Source organism: Microplitis demolitor, chromosome 2, assembly GCF_026212275.2.
Source record: "Microplitis demolitor isolate Queensland-Clemson2020A chromosome 2, iyMicDemo2.1a, whole genome shotgun sequence".
Classification (NCBI taxonomy): Eukaryota; Metazoa; Arthropoda; class Insecta; order Hymenoptera; family Braconidae; genus Microplitis; species Microplitis demolitor.
In genome coordinates, this window is record NC_068546.1 from 21,467,865 (window position 1) to 21,485,613 (window position 17,749).

Sequence of the window (17,749 nt, forward strand, 5' to 3'; positions counted from 1 at the left end):
TGCTTAAAAGACTTGACACAAATGACGACAGAAAGTAACTTTCAAATAATTGTCAAATAAGTTTAAATTATTTTTAAATTGAAATTCCTTTTTTGGGATGGAAAAAAAAATACAAATTTCCTATGACCACTAGGACCAACATCTCTCTGCTATTTGATCAAAAAAAACTTAGCTTTGAAACAAAAAACAATTTGTCTTGTCCTTTCAAAAGACATCTTAAAGTTGTCTATTCCTTAAAAAAGATAATTTTAAATATTTTATCCGTCTAACAAAATTTCAAAAATTTCTATTTTTTCAAAAATTCATAGCCTTAGAAAAGTTGGTTTTAAATTATCATTTAAAAACATAGAAAGTATTAATTTCTTCAAGTGTAAGTAAGACGGGTGTCGCTTCATTTAAATATGAAAAGTAGAAAATTAGGTAATAACCTAATACGCATGCGCGCAATATTTCGGGGATGGTAGATAATTTTAAAATAAGAAGGGGAAGGTAGGCTTATGTCGAGCACATGTTCCATTCCATGGTCAGTAGTTGCGGCGTGTCTGCGTGTGTTATAGTGTTTGAGTTTTTTAAATTCTCGTCAAAAACCATCCAAGTTTACACGTTTTATTTGAAACAGCGAACAGCGCTAGTATCGTTTTCTCCAATATCCGATAAAGTAAAAACTCGTAAATTTTTTTAAAAAAATTTTTAATATGATTTAAAAATTCCCGGTCAAAATAATTCAAGTTATGGCACTACTAGATGAAAATGGTAACAAAGCTTTTAATTTAACTGGATTTATGTTCGGAAATATTGACAGCAATGGTCAGTTGGAGAATAATTTTTTTGATGACGATGCTAATAGACATTTGTCGTCACTTGATTCCCTGGGATTTAATTCTGTACTCCAGGATGTAGTATCACATGAAGAAGTTGTCGGTGAATCTTATAATTATATAAATGATGATGAAGTGACATTAGAAAATAAAGTTGTCAATGACAGTGACAATGATGTTAAATTACCGGGTAAAAGTTTTCCTGATGCGAGTGAAGTAACTGAAGATTTAAAGTTGGAAATTAAAGAGGAAAATGTTGATGTTGATGCAAATGATAAAGAACTTGATGAATGCCATGATGAAAAATTGTCAGTTAAAACTAATGAAGACAAAGAAAATTATCCTTTTTCTTCTATGTTACCACAAAAATATGCAAATGTTGATGTCACTGAACTATTTCCTGACTTTCGTCCTAATAAAGTTCTTAGGTTTCACAAATTATTTGGAGCGGGAAAGGCGAGCAGTTTGCCAAAGGTCTGGCGGGGAGCTCAGAAACTGAAGAAGAATCACCAAAAACATAATGAAGAAATAAATAAATGTACGGATTCAGATCAAGAAGAAAAAGTTAAGAGTAAAGGCTGGGTAATGAACTACGGACCTGATCCTGATCCTGACCAGTGTGCTTCTGATGATGAGCTTAAATTATTGGCACCTGTTAAAAATGAACCAGCAGTGACTGGTGATGAAAATGCTAAAGAAAATGTGAAGACAAGTCCAGCCTTTACGGATTGGCGGTTTGGTCCGGCAAAGTATTGGTTTGATATGATCAAAGTACCCGAGACTGGGAGTGATTTTGATTATGGATTTAAATTAGCGAAAGATAATAAGTTAGATAATAATAAGCTTAACAAAATAGACAATGGTGAGTTCGATGATGACGCATTTCTTATGGTTTCTCAGTTACAGTGGGAAGATAACGTCGTGTGGGATTCAAATGATGTAGCGCAGGAAGTAAAATGTAAATTGAATAATAAAAATAGTTCTGCTGGGTGGATACCTTCGTTTTTTAACAGAAAAGCTCAGTCACAGAATCAATTTGACATGAGCTATTGTTCTTCATTTAATGCTAAATTTACAGCGAACAAAATTTCTGTCGCTGAAAAAAATGAACAGCAAGAAGAAACTTTCAGTTCATTATTTCCGGTGGAAAATGATGACTTGGTTTATGGACTATGGGAAAATGAAGTTATTTGGGATGCTGAGAATATGAAAGAAATTCCAAAGCCAAAAATTTTAACCCTGGATCTAAATGATGACAACATTATTTTAGGAATCCCGGAAGATGTCAATCCAGTTAAAAAACAAACTGAGACTCAGCGTAAAGCTAAAAATCCACTTCCGTATTCAAAGAAAAGTAAAACTTTACTGAATCAAATCGGTATTTTGAACATCGCTGAAGAAAGTGAGGAAAAAACGCCACCTGAACCTTCAAACCCAACTTCACATGATCCCTTTAATATCTCCAATGATGTCTACTACATGCCGAAAGAAAAAGAAATAACTCTGAGACTGAAAACTGGCGGGAAAAATTTAATCCAACACAGTATTCCAGTGGTGAAACTAAGCGCGCCTTTCATTCGAACTTTCATGGGTCCCATGAAACTTAGAAACTTTCACAGACCTCCGTTGCGACGATTCAGCTATGGACCACTGGCTCATCCAGGACCGCATCCAGTCTACCCCTTGTTGAAATACATCGAAAACAAAGCAGCAAAACGTGAACGAGAGAGAATTGCCTCTGGTGGAGGTGACATATTTTTTATGCGGACTGCTGAGGATCTCAGTGGCAAAGATGGTCAGCTAATACTCGTCGAATTTTCTGAAGAACATCCACCATTGATGAATGCAGTCGGTATGTGTTCGAAGATTAAAAATTATTACAGACGGAAAGTTGATAAAAATCAGCAGTTACCTAATTACAAGTACGGCGAAACTGTATTTACTTACACGAGTCCTTTTCTCGGGGCTTTGACACCCGGTCAAAGCATCCAAACGCTTGAAAATAATATGTACAGAGCTCCAATTTATGAACACAAGACTCCGCAAACAGACTTCTTGGTGATACGAACACGTGATAAATATTTTATACGGGAAATCGACAATATCTTCATTGCTGGGCAACAGTGTCCACTTTATGAAGTACCAGGACCGAATTCAAAGCTGGCAGTCAAATTTACCCGCGACTTTCTTCTTGTTTTTATTTACCGTCTGTTTTGGAAGTCAACCGACACACCTAGAAAAATAAAAATGGAAGATATTAAACGAGCATTTCCGCTGTACAGTGAAAGCAGTATTAGAAAACGTTTAAAACTATGTGCTAATTTTAAAAGAACCGGCATGTATTCAAATTGGTGGGTGATGAGATCTGATTTTCGATTGCCTTCAGAAGAAGAAATCCAAGCGATGGTTTCTCCCGAGCAGTGCTGTGCTTATTTCAGTATGAAAGCTGCTGAACAGAGACTAAAGGACGCTGGCTATGGTGAAAAATTTCTCTTCGCAACTCAAAATGATGACGACGATGATTTGCAGCTGAAAATGGACGACGAAATCAAAGTCGCGCCCTGGAATACCTCGAGAGCGTACATCCAAGCGATGGAGGGCAAATGTCTTTTGCAGTTGACTGGTCCAGCTGACCCTACTGGTTGCGGTGAAGGATTTTCGTACGTCCGTATGTCAAATAAACCGATCGTCAATAAAAACGACCAAGAAGTGCAGCCTAAAAAATCACTTATTGGTACGGATGCTGATTTAAGACGACTGTCGCTGCCTAATGCCAAGCAAATTCTTAGAAAATTTGGAATACCTGATAAACAGATTGATCAATTAGGCCGTTGGGAGATTGTCGATCTTGTACGGACTCTTTCGACGGAAAAAGCCAAAGCTGGGGAAGAATGCGAGTCAAAATTTTCTCGGGGTAATCGATTTTCTATTGCGGAATATCAAGAACGTTATAAAGAAGAGTGTCAAAGAATTTTTAATCTACAAAACAGTGTACTGTCATCTGCTGAGGTACTGAGTTCTGACGAAAATGTAAGTTCGGATGATGAGGATGACTCTGATATTGAAGAAATGGGAAAAAATATTGAGAATATTTTGGCGAACAAAACAACTAGCGAGCAATTGACGTTGAAACAAGAAGAGCAGGAACGGCAGGAGTTGAAACAAATGTTATTGGATGAGACACCGAACACGCAAAGTAGTAAAAAATCTAAAATTAAAAAGAAAGATGATACAGATTCAGAACCTGGTGAACGTGTGCTGAAAATTAATCGAACTTTTCGTGATCCTGATGGCAAAGAGTTTACGCGGGTTGAAATAATTCGTAACACAGCAGTAATCGATTTGTATTTAAAAATAAAAAATACCAAGGATAAAAAATTAGTGAATGATTTTATGTCACTTACTGATGAACAAAAAGACGAACGAAGGAAAGAGAAGAGAAGACTTCAAGAAAGGTTGAGAAGAATTCATAAACATGAAGAACGAAAAAGAAAGATGATGGCTAATAATCCACTTTCTGCTGATTCAAATAATTCTCAGGATGATTCATTGTCATTGCAGGGAACAAGTAAATCTTGTCCTGTAGATCAAAATAACGTTACAGGTCCAGATTCAGTGAATGCTGACGCGACTCAAGTACAAGAAAAAAAAGTTGACAAACAATTTAATAGTGATCTTCATTACCATCAAGATCTTGTAAAAGTCGACGGTACTAAACTCAAATTTTCAACTAAACTTATCAAGGTTCGTACACTTTTTATTATTTTTTTTTATTTTAATTAAAATTACTCATTTTATTTGGATGCTAATTTCTAATTTACATTATTATATTGCAGCAAATACAAGAAGAGAATGATAATTACAATCGCTCATCAAAATCTAGAGATCCTGATACGAAATTCAGCACGAAAAAACGTCGAAGAAACACTGAAGATACTATTGATTACAATCAATCAATGACATATATAAAGCCAGCAAAAAGAAGACAAACTGATCCTGTTATTTCGATGTCAATAATACTGGAAAAAATTATCAATGAAGTTAAATATTTACCCAACGTTGAACTATTTTTGTTTCCTGTCAATAGAAAGGTAAATTTATTTATTACAACAATTTAATTTTTTATTTAATTATTGACAAAAAAATAAGAAAATTTTCTGACCAGTACTTTCTTCTGTACTTATTTATTTATTATTTTTGAAGTGATCAAGTACTTGTTCCTTGGACGAGTACTAGTTCTTTGGACAAGTACTAGTTCTCTGATCGGGTATCAGTTCTCTGATCAGGAACTAGACCTTTTAATTTATAAGTAATTTTTTTTTTTAATCTAAGGTAAGAAACCAAACACCCGATCATTAATGTGTATCTATATTTACTAAATTTTACTAATTATAAATATAAAAATATATAGAGTGATCGGGTACTAAATCTTTTGCCTTAAATATATTAAATAAATTTACAAATGATACTAAAAAGTCATATGAGGAATTTAGGTTGCTAGTTATTAATCAAATAATTTTTTTAAAATGTTTCAGCTTGTTCCCGACTACTATAAAATAATAAAAAACCCAATCGACCTACAAACAATTCGAGAAAATATACGACAGTACAAATATGAAACTAGAGAAAAGTTTCTCAGCGATATCAACCGTCTTGTTAAAAACTCATCAATTTACAATGGACCGATCCACCCACTGACTAAAACAGCAGAACAGATACTTGAAATTTGCGTGCAAAGACTCAAAGAAAAGGATGAGTCTCTTATGAGACTTGAGAAAGCAATAAATCCATTCATGGGCGACAATGATCAAGTCAAACTTGCGTTTCTTCTCGATGATATCGTCAATAGAAAACTGAAGACTATGCCAGAGTTTAAATTATTTCTTAATCTTAAGAAGTTTATTAAGAACACTAGTGTTATCAAAACGCCAGTGGATTTGAATACCATAATTCAAAAAATTGCTTCCAGAGATTATCATAATCGCTACGGATTTCTTCATGATGTAAAATTAATTTTAGATAATTGCATTCAACAAAATTCGACATTTGTACGGGAAGCAGAATTAATTTATAAAGTTTGCGAAGAATCATTGAATGAATACGATTCCTATCTCACGCAAATAGAAAATAATATAGTAAATAAAAATACCTATTGGCTGGAAGATAAAAATAAAAATTCCCCAGCAGTTAAATCGAGATTAAAAAGTATCAGCTTATCTGAGAATGCTTCCGTAAAATCTAAATCAGATGATAGCGATTTCATTGATGTCGTTGGTGACGAAGAAAGCCTGGGATCTGCCATTGAAAATAAAATGGATATCATTGAAGAGCACAAATTTTCTAGTGAAGAAACATATAAATTTATGGAATTGGAGGGCATCAGCAAAAGCCCGGACACAATTCCTGAGGAAAAAGTTGACATTTATCAAGATCTTGAATGTTCTGATGAAGATGAAAGTGAATTTGTTGCTGGTGATTGTAAAGAAGAAAACTTTGAGAGTATTCCTGAGAATCAGATTGATAATTTCCAAGATTTTCAATTTTTCAGTGATAATAATTTCAATTTAATGGAACTTGAGGTCGGTGGTGGAAACTCGGATATTATGTCTGGAGAAGAAATTACTATTTATCAAGATCTTCAGTGCTCTGATGATGATGAATGCACTTTTGTTGAGAAAAAAGTCTTCCAATGTATTGCCGAAGAAAAAGTAAATCTCCTTCAAAAACTTGAAGTTTCTAGTGAGGGTAATTTAGGACAGGAAAATAATAAGCAGCAATCTTATGATATCGCAGATGGCGAAATTTGGTTTTAATTGTAAAAAAAAATTATATACATATATATCGTTAATGAAAATAATAATTATTAATTATTAATTAAATGAAAGTACAAATTTTGTTATCACTCATAAATTTAATTTTTGTAGTATTACAGATCAATGTACTATAAAATTATAAAAATGTAATGAAAACTTAATAATTAGTAATTTATGATTATGTATTTAAGTATAATGATTATCAAATATTGCAAAAAAAATAATTTTTCATCAATTTATATTTTTTTTTATGGTGTAATTTTGTAATTACGTTGATTATTAAATTGTTAAAGGTTAAAAAAGTTGAAGTGTGTCATTATAAAAAATAAATGAAAAATTCTGTTAAAAAAAATAATTTTGATTATTAAAAATAATTCATTTTGTAAAAAGTTTGACCGAATCCTATTATATTAACGAGTAAAATTTATTAGATAATTTTTCCCACGTATGTTTATTAAATTTTACTAGATATTTCTATACAAATACATGGAAAGATCGGGTACTAATTCCCTAATCGAGTACTCGACCTTTTACATTAGATTGAAAAAAAATTACTTATAAGTTCGATATAAGTACCTAGTACTCGATCGCTCGGTGTATTTGTATAGATATATTTAGTAAATATAGATTTATAAATACATGAGTGATCAGGTACTAAGTCTTTTACCTCAAATACATCAACAATTTGCTGTAGGAATAAAAAATATAAATATATATGCGCTTAAATCGGGTCATCCTAATATTCCTGATTAACAGAAATAATTCAAGACAATTACATTTTTATACGATATATATCATTGAATAAATCGTTTTGTTTAATCGGGATTTACATATTAATAATTGACAGATATACTAATAGTAATAATTTAAACAGGGATTAAAAATAAACCCGGTTTAAAAATTGACCCTTGATAAGCTTAAGTCATATTTCGCGGTTTCAGAGGTCATTGACAAAGAGCGACATCTATGAATTTTGAACAATGATAATGATAATAATAATCAACGAATTAAATATGGATTTAAAAACAAATTGTAGAGGTTAGGAAAATCCCACGTGGAGTAATAAAGTATCATATAAAAATGTTTTAAATGTGTAGTAGAAAATTTAAATAAAAGATTTAAAATCAGTGAAAAAAATTACAAACAATGAAGGAAAAAATGACGAGGAAGTCATCGAATCATAATGATAGTAGAATTGATGATCTTGTGGTTAAGAGAAAAGGCGGTGGAAGTATTATTGATCATCGTCCACTTTTTTCCAATGACGGAGAGTAAGTGTTTTATTATAAATATTCTAATTGATATTGTTTATGTATTTTTAATTTTAATTTTGAATTATTGCCTAAGAATAAAAGAAGAGGTAAATTTGGAGCGACATACCAGTAGCTCCCACCCCATTGACTTTCGATTGAAATTCTGATTTAATAGATTTAAAAATGAGTCTGAGTAATTAAATGAATTAATAGTTGCTTTTTTAAAAATTATTTTATTGATAAAACATAAGGATGGCGACAAATTTTCTGACCTTTTGAAAACCGCGGATGCTGCGCTGGAAGAATGTTGATTATAAAATAAAAATCACGTGTTTTGTCATCAGTTTCTAATGAGAATTGTCGTTGTAAAAAAATTAACAATTTTTATTTAACTATAAAAAGAGTTTCTACAGGCCCAGTTTAAGCTTCAGAAATTAACACACTGCAGTTTCTGACCCTAAAAGACTCAATTATTGACTGGCAATTTGAACCAAATGTTGATCGCAAATGTAGTTTTTAATGCAAGCTATTGCTGCAATAAAAACGATTTAAAAAATTTAAATTATCGACAGTTTAATGTATTAAATAAAATTAATTTTTCTTGGACACATTTTGATATAAATATAGTAACGATAGTAAGTGAAACGTTTAAAACATTATTAATTTATTATTACTTATAATTACTCATGTGATATTAATGTTTAAAAGTTGTTGTTTAAAAAACAATAATTATAAATAAATTATAATAAGTATAAACTATTATTTATGTTAACAAATTATTTGATTATTAATTAAACAGCATTTATTTATAACTGTATAAATTATAGATGTGAAAGGTTAAAATTCGAGGATCACTTACAGCAGCTACCCGCTGATTGCGGTACCACTTATTGACTCCCATATTTTAGCGTTAAAATTAATTTTTATTCATTTAATCACCATCGGAAATATAAATATAATCACTTTTAAACATACATATATATTTTATTTTATTTGCGTACTTAAATTATATAAAATTTAATTATTCAACTGGTGAACTCTAACTAAAAGAAAAAATTTACGTAAACAGACAAGTTGTCCTTAAAAAATTACAGTAAAAAGTTGATACTTAATTTTTAACAAGAAAGTTCAGAAGTTATCACTTTAAAACTGAAAAAAAAAGTTGAAAAGGTCAGAAACCGGGCCACGGTCTATTATTAAGTCATTTACCTTGTAAGGAAACTGGATATTGATAAGAGATTGGTAATCGGTATTAAATAATTAATTTTTATTTTTCAGAATATTGTATGTAGTATGGAAGCAAATCATCAGAGCGTACAGTACTCAGACAGGCGATTTCGTTCGCGAATTAGAACCAGCAGAAAGCAAAATTACTGGAATAGCATCAACTGAAAATAATAACACGATTATTGGTTGTACTGAAAATGGTGTCCTAATAAACTGGGATTCTCATGGACTTATTACTAAAAACTTGGTATAATTTCATATATTTTACAAGAATAAAATTTATCTTAGCAATAATAATTTATATCAATAATATTATTCTATTTTTTCAGAAACTCAAAACTCACAAAAACATAAAAATAAAGAGCTTTAATATTGTCAATTACATCAATGTAAAAGGAAATGCTACACAGCAAGCTCTTATTACGTATTATGTGAAACCTACCAATACGATTTACTTGGTTCTTTTTGATTTAGAAAATGGAAATGATATAAAGTCTACTAGTATTCGGTACAAACTTTTTTTTTTAATTTTTAAAATTATTATACGTTTTTTTTTAATAAATTAAACAATTATTTGATTTCAGTGCCACTTCTGAAGATTATTCCATAGACATAATAGGAAATTATGGAAATAATTTGATAGCACTGGCCCAAGATCTTGATCTACATATTTTACAACCATCGAGAAATTTAAGTGGGAAATTGTAAGCATTTATTGATTTATTTTTTTAAACAAAACTAAGGCACCGAATAGTTTGAAGTTTCGTTTTTTTTGACGACAAAATTGTTATATTTTTTCCAATAATTCAAATTTCTATCAGAGCTCAGGCATAAATTTACGAAAAAATTATTTTTTGTTACTTAAAAAAACTAATCTCTCCCCTAATTAGCACGCTTGACTCTGTGATATCTATAAGATAGAAGTTTTGAGGCTATTTTTTGACCCATACATAAGCCAACAAAATGATGACAAAACCTAAATTACAAATAATTGTCATCTAAATGATTTTTTACTTGTAATGACTTTTTTACGACGGAAAAAAGACAAATTTTCTATGACTTCTAGAACCAACATCTATATATCTTATTTACATAAAAAAACCTTGGCTTTGAAACACAAAGAAATTCGTCTTGTCCTTTTTTTAAAATATCTTTTAAGCCATCTTTTTGACATCTTAAAGTTGTCTCTCCGCTACTAAGACCATTAAATAAAAATTGAACATTTGAACATTGAACACGGTTCGCACACCCTTAAAAAAAATTTCTATGTATTTAATATTTAAAATAAATAATTTTGCAGGCATAAAATAGGTTTTGGTGGTCGTAAATTTACATGTGTTGCTGGTCATCCCGAAGAAGATTGTGTTGCGACAGGTGATTCTAGTGGAAGAGTTGCAGTATGGAGAAATTTATTTGCTAATAGAGCAACAAATGGTTCTTATCATTGGCACACTTTACCAGTTACGGAAGTCGTTTTCAGTAGAACTGGTAAGAGAAATTAATAATTAATTATCATAAAATCAAACATTGCACAATATTGGTATATTTAATTAATATTTTTTTGCAGGTGGTCATATGTACTCTGGAGGAAGTGAATGCGTACTTGTAAAATGGACTCTGTCTAACCCTCATCAAAAAAATTTTCTTCCTCGACTTCCTGCTCCAATAAAACATCTCACAATAGCCCCTAACAATCTGTACGTCGCTGTTTCTACTCTGGACAACGGAATCATTGTCGTTAATCCTCAGAGAAAGCTTACGGCAGTAATTCAAAATTTTACTTGGGGTGTTGGTGTATCGCAAAAAGATCTTTTTCCAGCTGGACTTACTCTGGATCCACGAACAGGAAGTTTAGTGCTCAACAGTCGAACTGGACATGTTCAATTCTTTGACACTCAAACTAAAAGCTTACTCTATAATGTAAGTGACAAATATTTAGTGTTTATTAACCCTCAGCGTTTACACTTCCGGTATGAATCATATGAGGTCTAGAGAATTCTCGTTTATTAGCTGCAAGATTTTATAGACTTACCATTTAAAATTTTTTACAAAAGCAGATATCAATTTCTATCATAAGTTTTAATTTTGAAGTTGGAAAAAAAGTGTGGTTGGTTTTTTAAAAATATCTCTGTAAATATTGAATTTTTTTAAAAAATGAATGAAATCATTTTTGTCGAGCTTTAAATTCTCTACAAAAAAGGTATCTTGTACTTTTTTCAAAAACTCAATAGTTGTTAAGATATATCGAGTTTAAAATCACGTGGATTATTCTAGATCCCATGCTCGTTGTCTTTATCTATAATTTATTTTTTTTTAAATATAAGTAACATTTAATAGTAAATTAAATTTTCATACATTGATGGTTTAGGTCAACATCACAGCTCAAAATTTTTTGACTCAAGAGCGTAGTGTGGTAATTGTTAACACAGAAGTCACAAAAATAGCATTAAATTACGACGGGTCATGGATGGCGACTATTGAAGAACGTGATGACAAAATATCTTGCCCGGAAGTCAGATTAAAATTCTGGAAATTTGATACTGAAAAACAAGTGTAAGTTTTTTATTTTATACTTTCTACTCCTGCTGTTATTTCGAAAATTCGTGCCCTAATTTATATTTACAAAATAAATTATTCTACTTGTTTCAGATTTGCATTGAATACTTCCATTGAACTTCCTCATGAATACGGAGTTAATGCGCTAAAATTTCAATCAAGAAAATCATTAGACGAAGAAGATGTTTTAGCAGTAACTACTGGCGAAGACGATAAATTCAAGTTATGGAATTTATCACAACCATCATCTATTTACCGTAATTATTTTTAAATTAAAATTTATGTTACTGTCACTTTAAATATCAATGGATAAATAATTATTGTTTTTAATAGAGAAAAGTAGACACTGGCAATGTTATGGAGTTGGTACATATCGAGGATTACCAGTATCTGATGCTGGATTTTCTCAGGATGGTTCTCTTCTTGGTGTTGGTTTTGGTTCCAGTCTCACAATCTGGACTCCTGACTCGAATAATTTAAAATGTAGTCTAACAAATAGTCGTTACCCTCAAGAAATCAAGTAATTAAATAATTTATTTTAATTATATGTATAAAAGAATAAATAAATTATCTAAAAATAATTAATTTCAGGCGCATAGAGTTCGGAAAATTTGAAGCTTGTCATCTAGTAATCGCTGCGTCGTGTGAACACATAGCAGTTTGGAATCTTCTAACTCTCAGTATCATCTGGAGTGTTCCCTTGAAGATTAAAACCCTCACCGCAGATTCACAGTCAGCTTTCATGGCAACATTTACCGAAGACAATACTCTCTATGTATTTACTCCGCTCAATTCGACTCCCGTTTACACGAGGAAAAATATTTTAGAATACGACAATTCAGTATTGGCCGCAAGTTTCGTTCCCCATCCTTGCGAAAAACGACTCCCTAGTTATCAAAAGTGGCAACGAAAATCTCAGCTATTTTTTTTGGACTCCAATCAAGAACTTTTGACTCTCGAGTCGGAGTCTGAAGCATCGATTTCCCTGGAAAATTTAATAGGAAATGGGTTACCGGCAACGGCCTTTAGCAGTATGATTGCTGAACAGACGACTAGTAATGTCGAACGTGAATCATCATTCTTTCACGATCAATTTAATACTTCGAAAAAAAGTATTGCTGAAGAGGTAAGAGTTTTTAAAATATTTATTTGGGTATTTAGTCTTTTTTTTATCAGTGCTTTGGTATTTTAATAGTCTATTGTGTGACAAGGGATGAAACAAAACCAGGGTGAAGTTAGCTGACATCACCCGCAGTCTGAAATCGTGTTTTATCTTGAGTTACGCACTCGATTTTTCATGTTACCTGCATTTATACTAGGAGTTACAATCTCTGGAGTCAAAACAGTTCAATAGCGCGGGAAAAAAAAATTTTATATTTTAAATATGCACTTTGATCCTGAAGTTAGCAGACAATTAAAAATTTTCTGATTATTTGTTTTTAAATAAATTAACTACAAAAAAAAAAACTAAAAATATGCACTTGTAGAAAAATAAAAAAATTATGGGTGCAATTTTTTAAAAAATTTTTTTTAAATAATTTATCGTTTAAAAAAAATTATTAGACGTCGGCTAACTACAGTATCATGTACACTTTTGAATTCCCCAACATTTCTTATTTATTTTCGATATCTATATCACTACAAAATAATATCATTCAATAAGTCTTGGTAGTAATTTCAAACGAGTTAATCTGTGAGACATTAAGTAGATCTTGGGCAGGTCACTGGAATGATACTCAGTATCGGCCAGTTTGATCCTTGTATGTCAGTGTTTCCTTGATAGCCGATAATTTCTGCAACGTCGGACCAAATCAAATTTCCTGTAACGCAGGCAATGCCATTGAGGAATCTGTCTCATGTTGTCGAATGCCTGTTCAACAAAAAATTTTAAATAAATTAAATTGTTAATCTTTCATCGTTTCAATTAAATATATAAAAGTATTTTAAACCGCTGAGTTTTTAAATTAATAAATTAAAAAATATTTATTTATTAATAACTTACGGCATCTGGGTTGCTCACGGGGTATCCGTGGACAACTACGCCGAGAATCGCCAGGAAGAAAAGAAACACAATACTGAACTTCATTCGCACTATCTTTCAATATTTTTATTGTAAAATAGGTCTCGCAAATTTAATAAACTTTTTTAAATTAAAAAAAAATTTTTATAAGTATTAAATATAAATTATATTAATATATTTTGAATATATCAACTCAACAGTGACTTCACAACTGGTCCTTCATAAGTCTCGGCATCATTTAATATAGACCCTTGTCTCCCCTCTTCTCGAGTCTCTCTTTCTCATATTTTCTCTTTCTCATTTCTATATACATTTTTTTTCTGTATCTCAATTAAATAAATTCATATTTTTTTTTTTTAAATTAACAATTAATTATTAAGGGTTTGAATATTTCGAATTTACAAACTATTTGTAAGTTCAAATTATTCGTAAATTTTCAAATGATTACAAAATTTCATTTCGAATGCCTTAAAATTCAATATTTTTTCCATCAATTCAAATTTTCATCAGAAATAATTAGAACTCAGACACGAATCCACAAAAAAATAATTTTTTGTACTTCATAAACTGAGTTCTCTATTAAATAAAAATGTATCATTTGAAAGCTGATCATAATTTTGTCAATTCGAATCGAGTAATTCAAAAAGTTTCGAATTTCGAATCGAAGACGATTCGCACCCCTGTTAATTATCAATAAATCCAATCAATTGCTAAAAATGATGCAATAATCCATGACTCCCAGCTCATAAATTTATTAATCCCTTGGCTATAATTCCCCGAAGGTGATAAATCAGATTAGCGCATACGTTAATAATGAACCCGTGACAAGTTTTAGTGTTGTTCCTTATATCTGTCAGTGTTACAGTGCAACAGTAGTAATCGACACGTATATATTTTTATTAAGCATCGAGAGCAGTGACCTGGGGATCACTGATCTGACAATTGATCTGACATAATCTGGTGTTGACAAGTAGGGAAGGCGTCAGTAGCTACAAAGTCAACCGTTTACTTTACCAAGTGATCATTCACTTATTATTATTACCAATGATGTTGCCGGAAAATTAATATCTTGTTCACTTGGACCATCAATCACCGCGTCGCAGTTTCTAAACACCGGAAATGCCTCCGGAGTTACACAAACAAAAGACAAACTTTTGTATCTACAATAAACTTACAACGCAATAATATTGACGTATGAATATGAATATATACAGATGTATATGCACGTATATATTTAAATTCAGACCGGTTAATTGAAACAATTTTTTTTATCATTATGACAAACAGTACTAACAAACGTCATAGGATGTATGTGGGTTTTATAGAGATGAATCAACCTCGATTCCAAGCAAATTACGAAAAATTATAATTTAGGTCGCGGCTTTACCTTCAATCCTACTCGAGCTTTTTTTTAAATTTTATTTTGTTTTATTCTTTTATTCTTTCATAAATTAATGCATTTATTTTTACACATATATTGATATTGTGGCTATAAGTACACTGATAATAATCTCGTCCTTGATTTCAGCTGCTGTCAATCTCACCGCACACACTGCCTTCTAAGAAGATACTGTATGGACCTTTTGTCTTGTCATTCAAAGCTCATATCGCACAGAAAGTCAAAGTTCAAGAGGAAAAACCTTCAGGGTATGTTTGCAAACACTTTAATACAATGACATTGTTTACTGTTTTGTAATATTTATATATTTATTTATCGCTTAGCGTAATTTACAAATTTTATAGTATTCATTCGTCTTATCTAAGTGCAAATAAAAAAAAACTAAAAAAGAAAGTAAATATGAACAGTCATACAATTTAATTATCGGAGTTTTTAATTTACACAAAAAATAATTTCTTCAGGAAATTTTTTCTAGTTTTAAAAAAATTAGTTATATTATAAATTGAAAAGAAAAATTTTTTTGGAAAAAGAAAAAATTTTTGTTTTGAATTTATCCTGCAAAATATTTATTGCGCCAAGAAATTTTTTTTTTTAATATTTTCCAATTTCAGGAGAATTTTTTTGAATTTATTTAGAGGCCCACCAAAAAAATTTAACGATTTTGAATAATTGTCATTAACTATTTATACTTTATTTGTTTAAATTATGACGTTAATTACTTATCACACTGAATACTTTACTTATAATTATAATTATTCTTTTAGGGAAGACATTGAAACAGTTAATGATGAAAGTACTGCTGAAGAAAGTGATGATGAAAATAAAAGTATATCAAAATCCGAAGATTCCTCGACAAAAGATATCAAATTGACTAACCAGCATAATATTAAAAATGATACTAATGACAATGATGATGAGGAATTCGAAAACAATCCAAATCTTGTCAGTTATGACTGGACATGCGTGGCTGATATTTATTCCAATGAAACATTGTGATCTCACTGATGATTTCCCACGAATTAAATTTAGTTGAGCAATTTACGTAATTTATAAAAATTTTAAATGATATGTCAGTACATAACATTTAATTTTATTTTACATACAAATGCCTATGAAATAATTTTTATATTAAAATTGTGTACAGATTGAATATATTATTTTTTCTTTTTGAAAATCTTTCCTAAGTTTGTTTGTCTCCTTTCAATAAATTAGTCTATAACTCTATTAAAACTTTTAAATGTTTTCAATGTCAAATGTAAAAAGATGATTTTATTTTATTTTTAGGTATTTCTTTTAGAAATATAGATATTGGCGGATCTCATGTCGCGATGTCCAAAGAATTTTACTGTAATTTGTTTCATTTCATCAAAAAATTCCATCAGTTGTCACTACTTTTAATTAGGTACAGGCACAGAGTTGAGTTTCAGCGATAACTCAACCAATTCCTCAACAATGTCTTTGAGAATTGAGTTATACTCCGAATTTCTCTTCATAATTTCCGTAACGATATCTCTTCTGTCTTCATACCTGAATTTACTGTAGCTCTCTGCATTGTTCATTATTTTAGCGCCAAGTTTACTATCAAGAAGAGTAGTCGGAAAGTAAAGCGTTGCTGTGATAACAGCGCCAAGTTTTTGTTCTTCATACCCATCAACTATTTCTTCCCACGAGGGATATTCTTCTATAACTGGGTTCATCTTCAAACACTTTATCAAATTATCATAGTAGTATTTCATCATTTCCCCAGTTTTAGCATCACGAAATTTGCGAGAAGCGCAGAGATAAAGAAACAGAGCAACGTCTGCTGCCAGCGGGGAGTATCGGATAAGTTGAAAGTCAATTATACGACAACGCGGCGGTGTCGAATCATCAAACATGAGGTTATTAGACCACAAATCTCCATGACTTATAACATTACGTTTAGTCGGCGAAGGTTTTATAGCTTCAAATACTTTTTCACAAGTATCAGAAATGAATCTCGTGTCCAAGTTCATATCTTCTGCAATTTTAATCGCGAGATCTACACCAGCGCAGTACCACCGGTACTGATTTCCGGTTTTAAGAAAGTAATTTTGCTCTATAACATGAGGGTAGACATCAATAAGCGGTCGTCCCAGCTGTTTTTCAGTCACCAGAGAAGATGCGTGAAGATTCGCCAGTGCTTGTAACCCAGACTTTATCAAATCTTCGCTCAATAATTTTTCCGGGTGCATTTTGAACCCTTGTAATTTCAGATCTTCGAGTACCAATGCATCAGCTTTTATCAAATAACACCGCGGACCCCAAGTATCTCCCGTATATTCAATCGACATCTTCGGCACCAGGTCTTTAAAAAATCCCGTCTCTTGACGGAACACTTCCGTGTCTTTTATGTAAGAAGCTTGATCCGGGTAATCGTATGGTACAGATTTGACAAAGAAACTTTTTTTAATTAAAGAATTGTCGAAATTAATGTCGTTTTTTACTGTTATGTCCAAGCGCAAGTGTGAAGACAAAAATCCAATTTTTTCTTCTGAATAAGCGTGAATCGAGTACTTTAAGACTTGCGCGTGTTTACCGATGGCTTTTTTTGCAACAGTATTGACATCTTCGGTCGTTATGATGCTGCGGAAGTCGAAAGACATTGTGACTGATACTTAATTTTTTTGATTATTGGCTATCTT

At 31.2% G+C, this 17,749-nt stretch overlaps 3 protein-coding genes across 3 annotated transcripts; 2 read left to right on the forward strand and 1 right to left on the reverse strand.

Annotated features, from left to right (window-relative positions):
* The first annotated feature begins 529 nt into the window (after positions 1–529).
* Positions 530–6,837, forward strand: LOC103579612 (transcription initiation factor TFIID subunit 1). Its single transcript, XM_008561051.2, has 3 exons — positions 530–4,562; positions 4,655–4,909; positions 5,354–6,837. The coding sequence occupies exons 1-3, from the start codon at positions 732–734 to the stop codon at positions 6,629–6,631; spliced, it is 5,364 nt and encodes a 1,787-aa protein (XP_008559273.1). The 5' UTR covers positions 530–731; the 3' UTR covers positions 6,632–6,837.
* Positions 6,838–7,630: 793 nt separating this feature from the next.
* Positions 7,631–16,262, forward strand: LOC103579614 (WD repeat-containing protein 75). Its single transcript, XM_008561053.3, has 12 exons — positions 7,631–7,902; positions 9,163–9,358; positions 9,441–9,619; positions 9,696–9,815; positions 10,412–10,599; positions 10,679–11,031; positions 11,480–11,664; positions 11,761–11,924; positions 12,001–12,187; positions 12,259–12,793; positions 15,216–15,334; positions 15,851–16,262. Exons 1-12 carry the CDS (start codon positions 7,778–7,780, stop codon positions 16,080–16,082), a joined length of 2,583 nt encoding a protein of 860 aa, XP_008559275.1. The 5' UTR covers positions 7,631–7,777; the 3' UTR covers positions 16,083–16,262.
* A 167-nt stretch (positions 16,263–16,429) lies between these two features.
* LOC103579615 (uncharacterized) lies at positions 16,430–17,727 on the reverse strand. The gene has a single exon (NM_001414852.1). The coding sequence runs from the start codon at positions 17,708–17,710 to the stop codon at positions 16,481–16,483; it is 1,230 nt and encodes a 409-aa protein (NP_001401781.1). The 5' UTR covers positions 17,711–17,727; the 3' UTR covers positions 16,430–16,480.
* Positions 17,728–17,749: the final 22 nt, after the last annotated feature.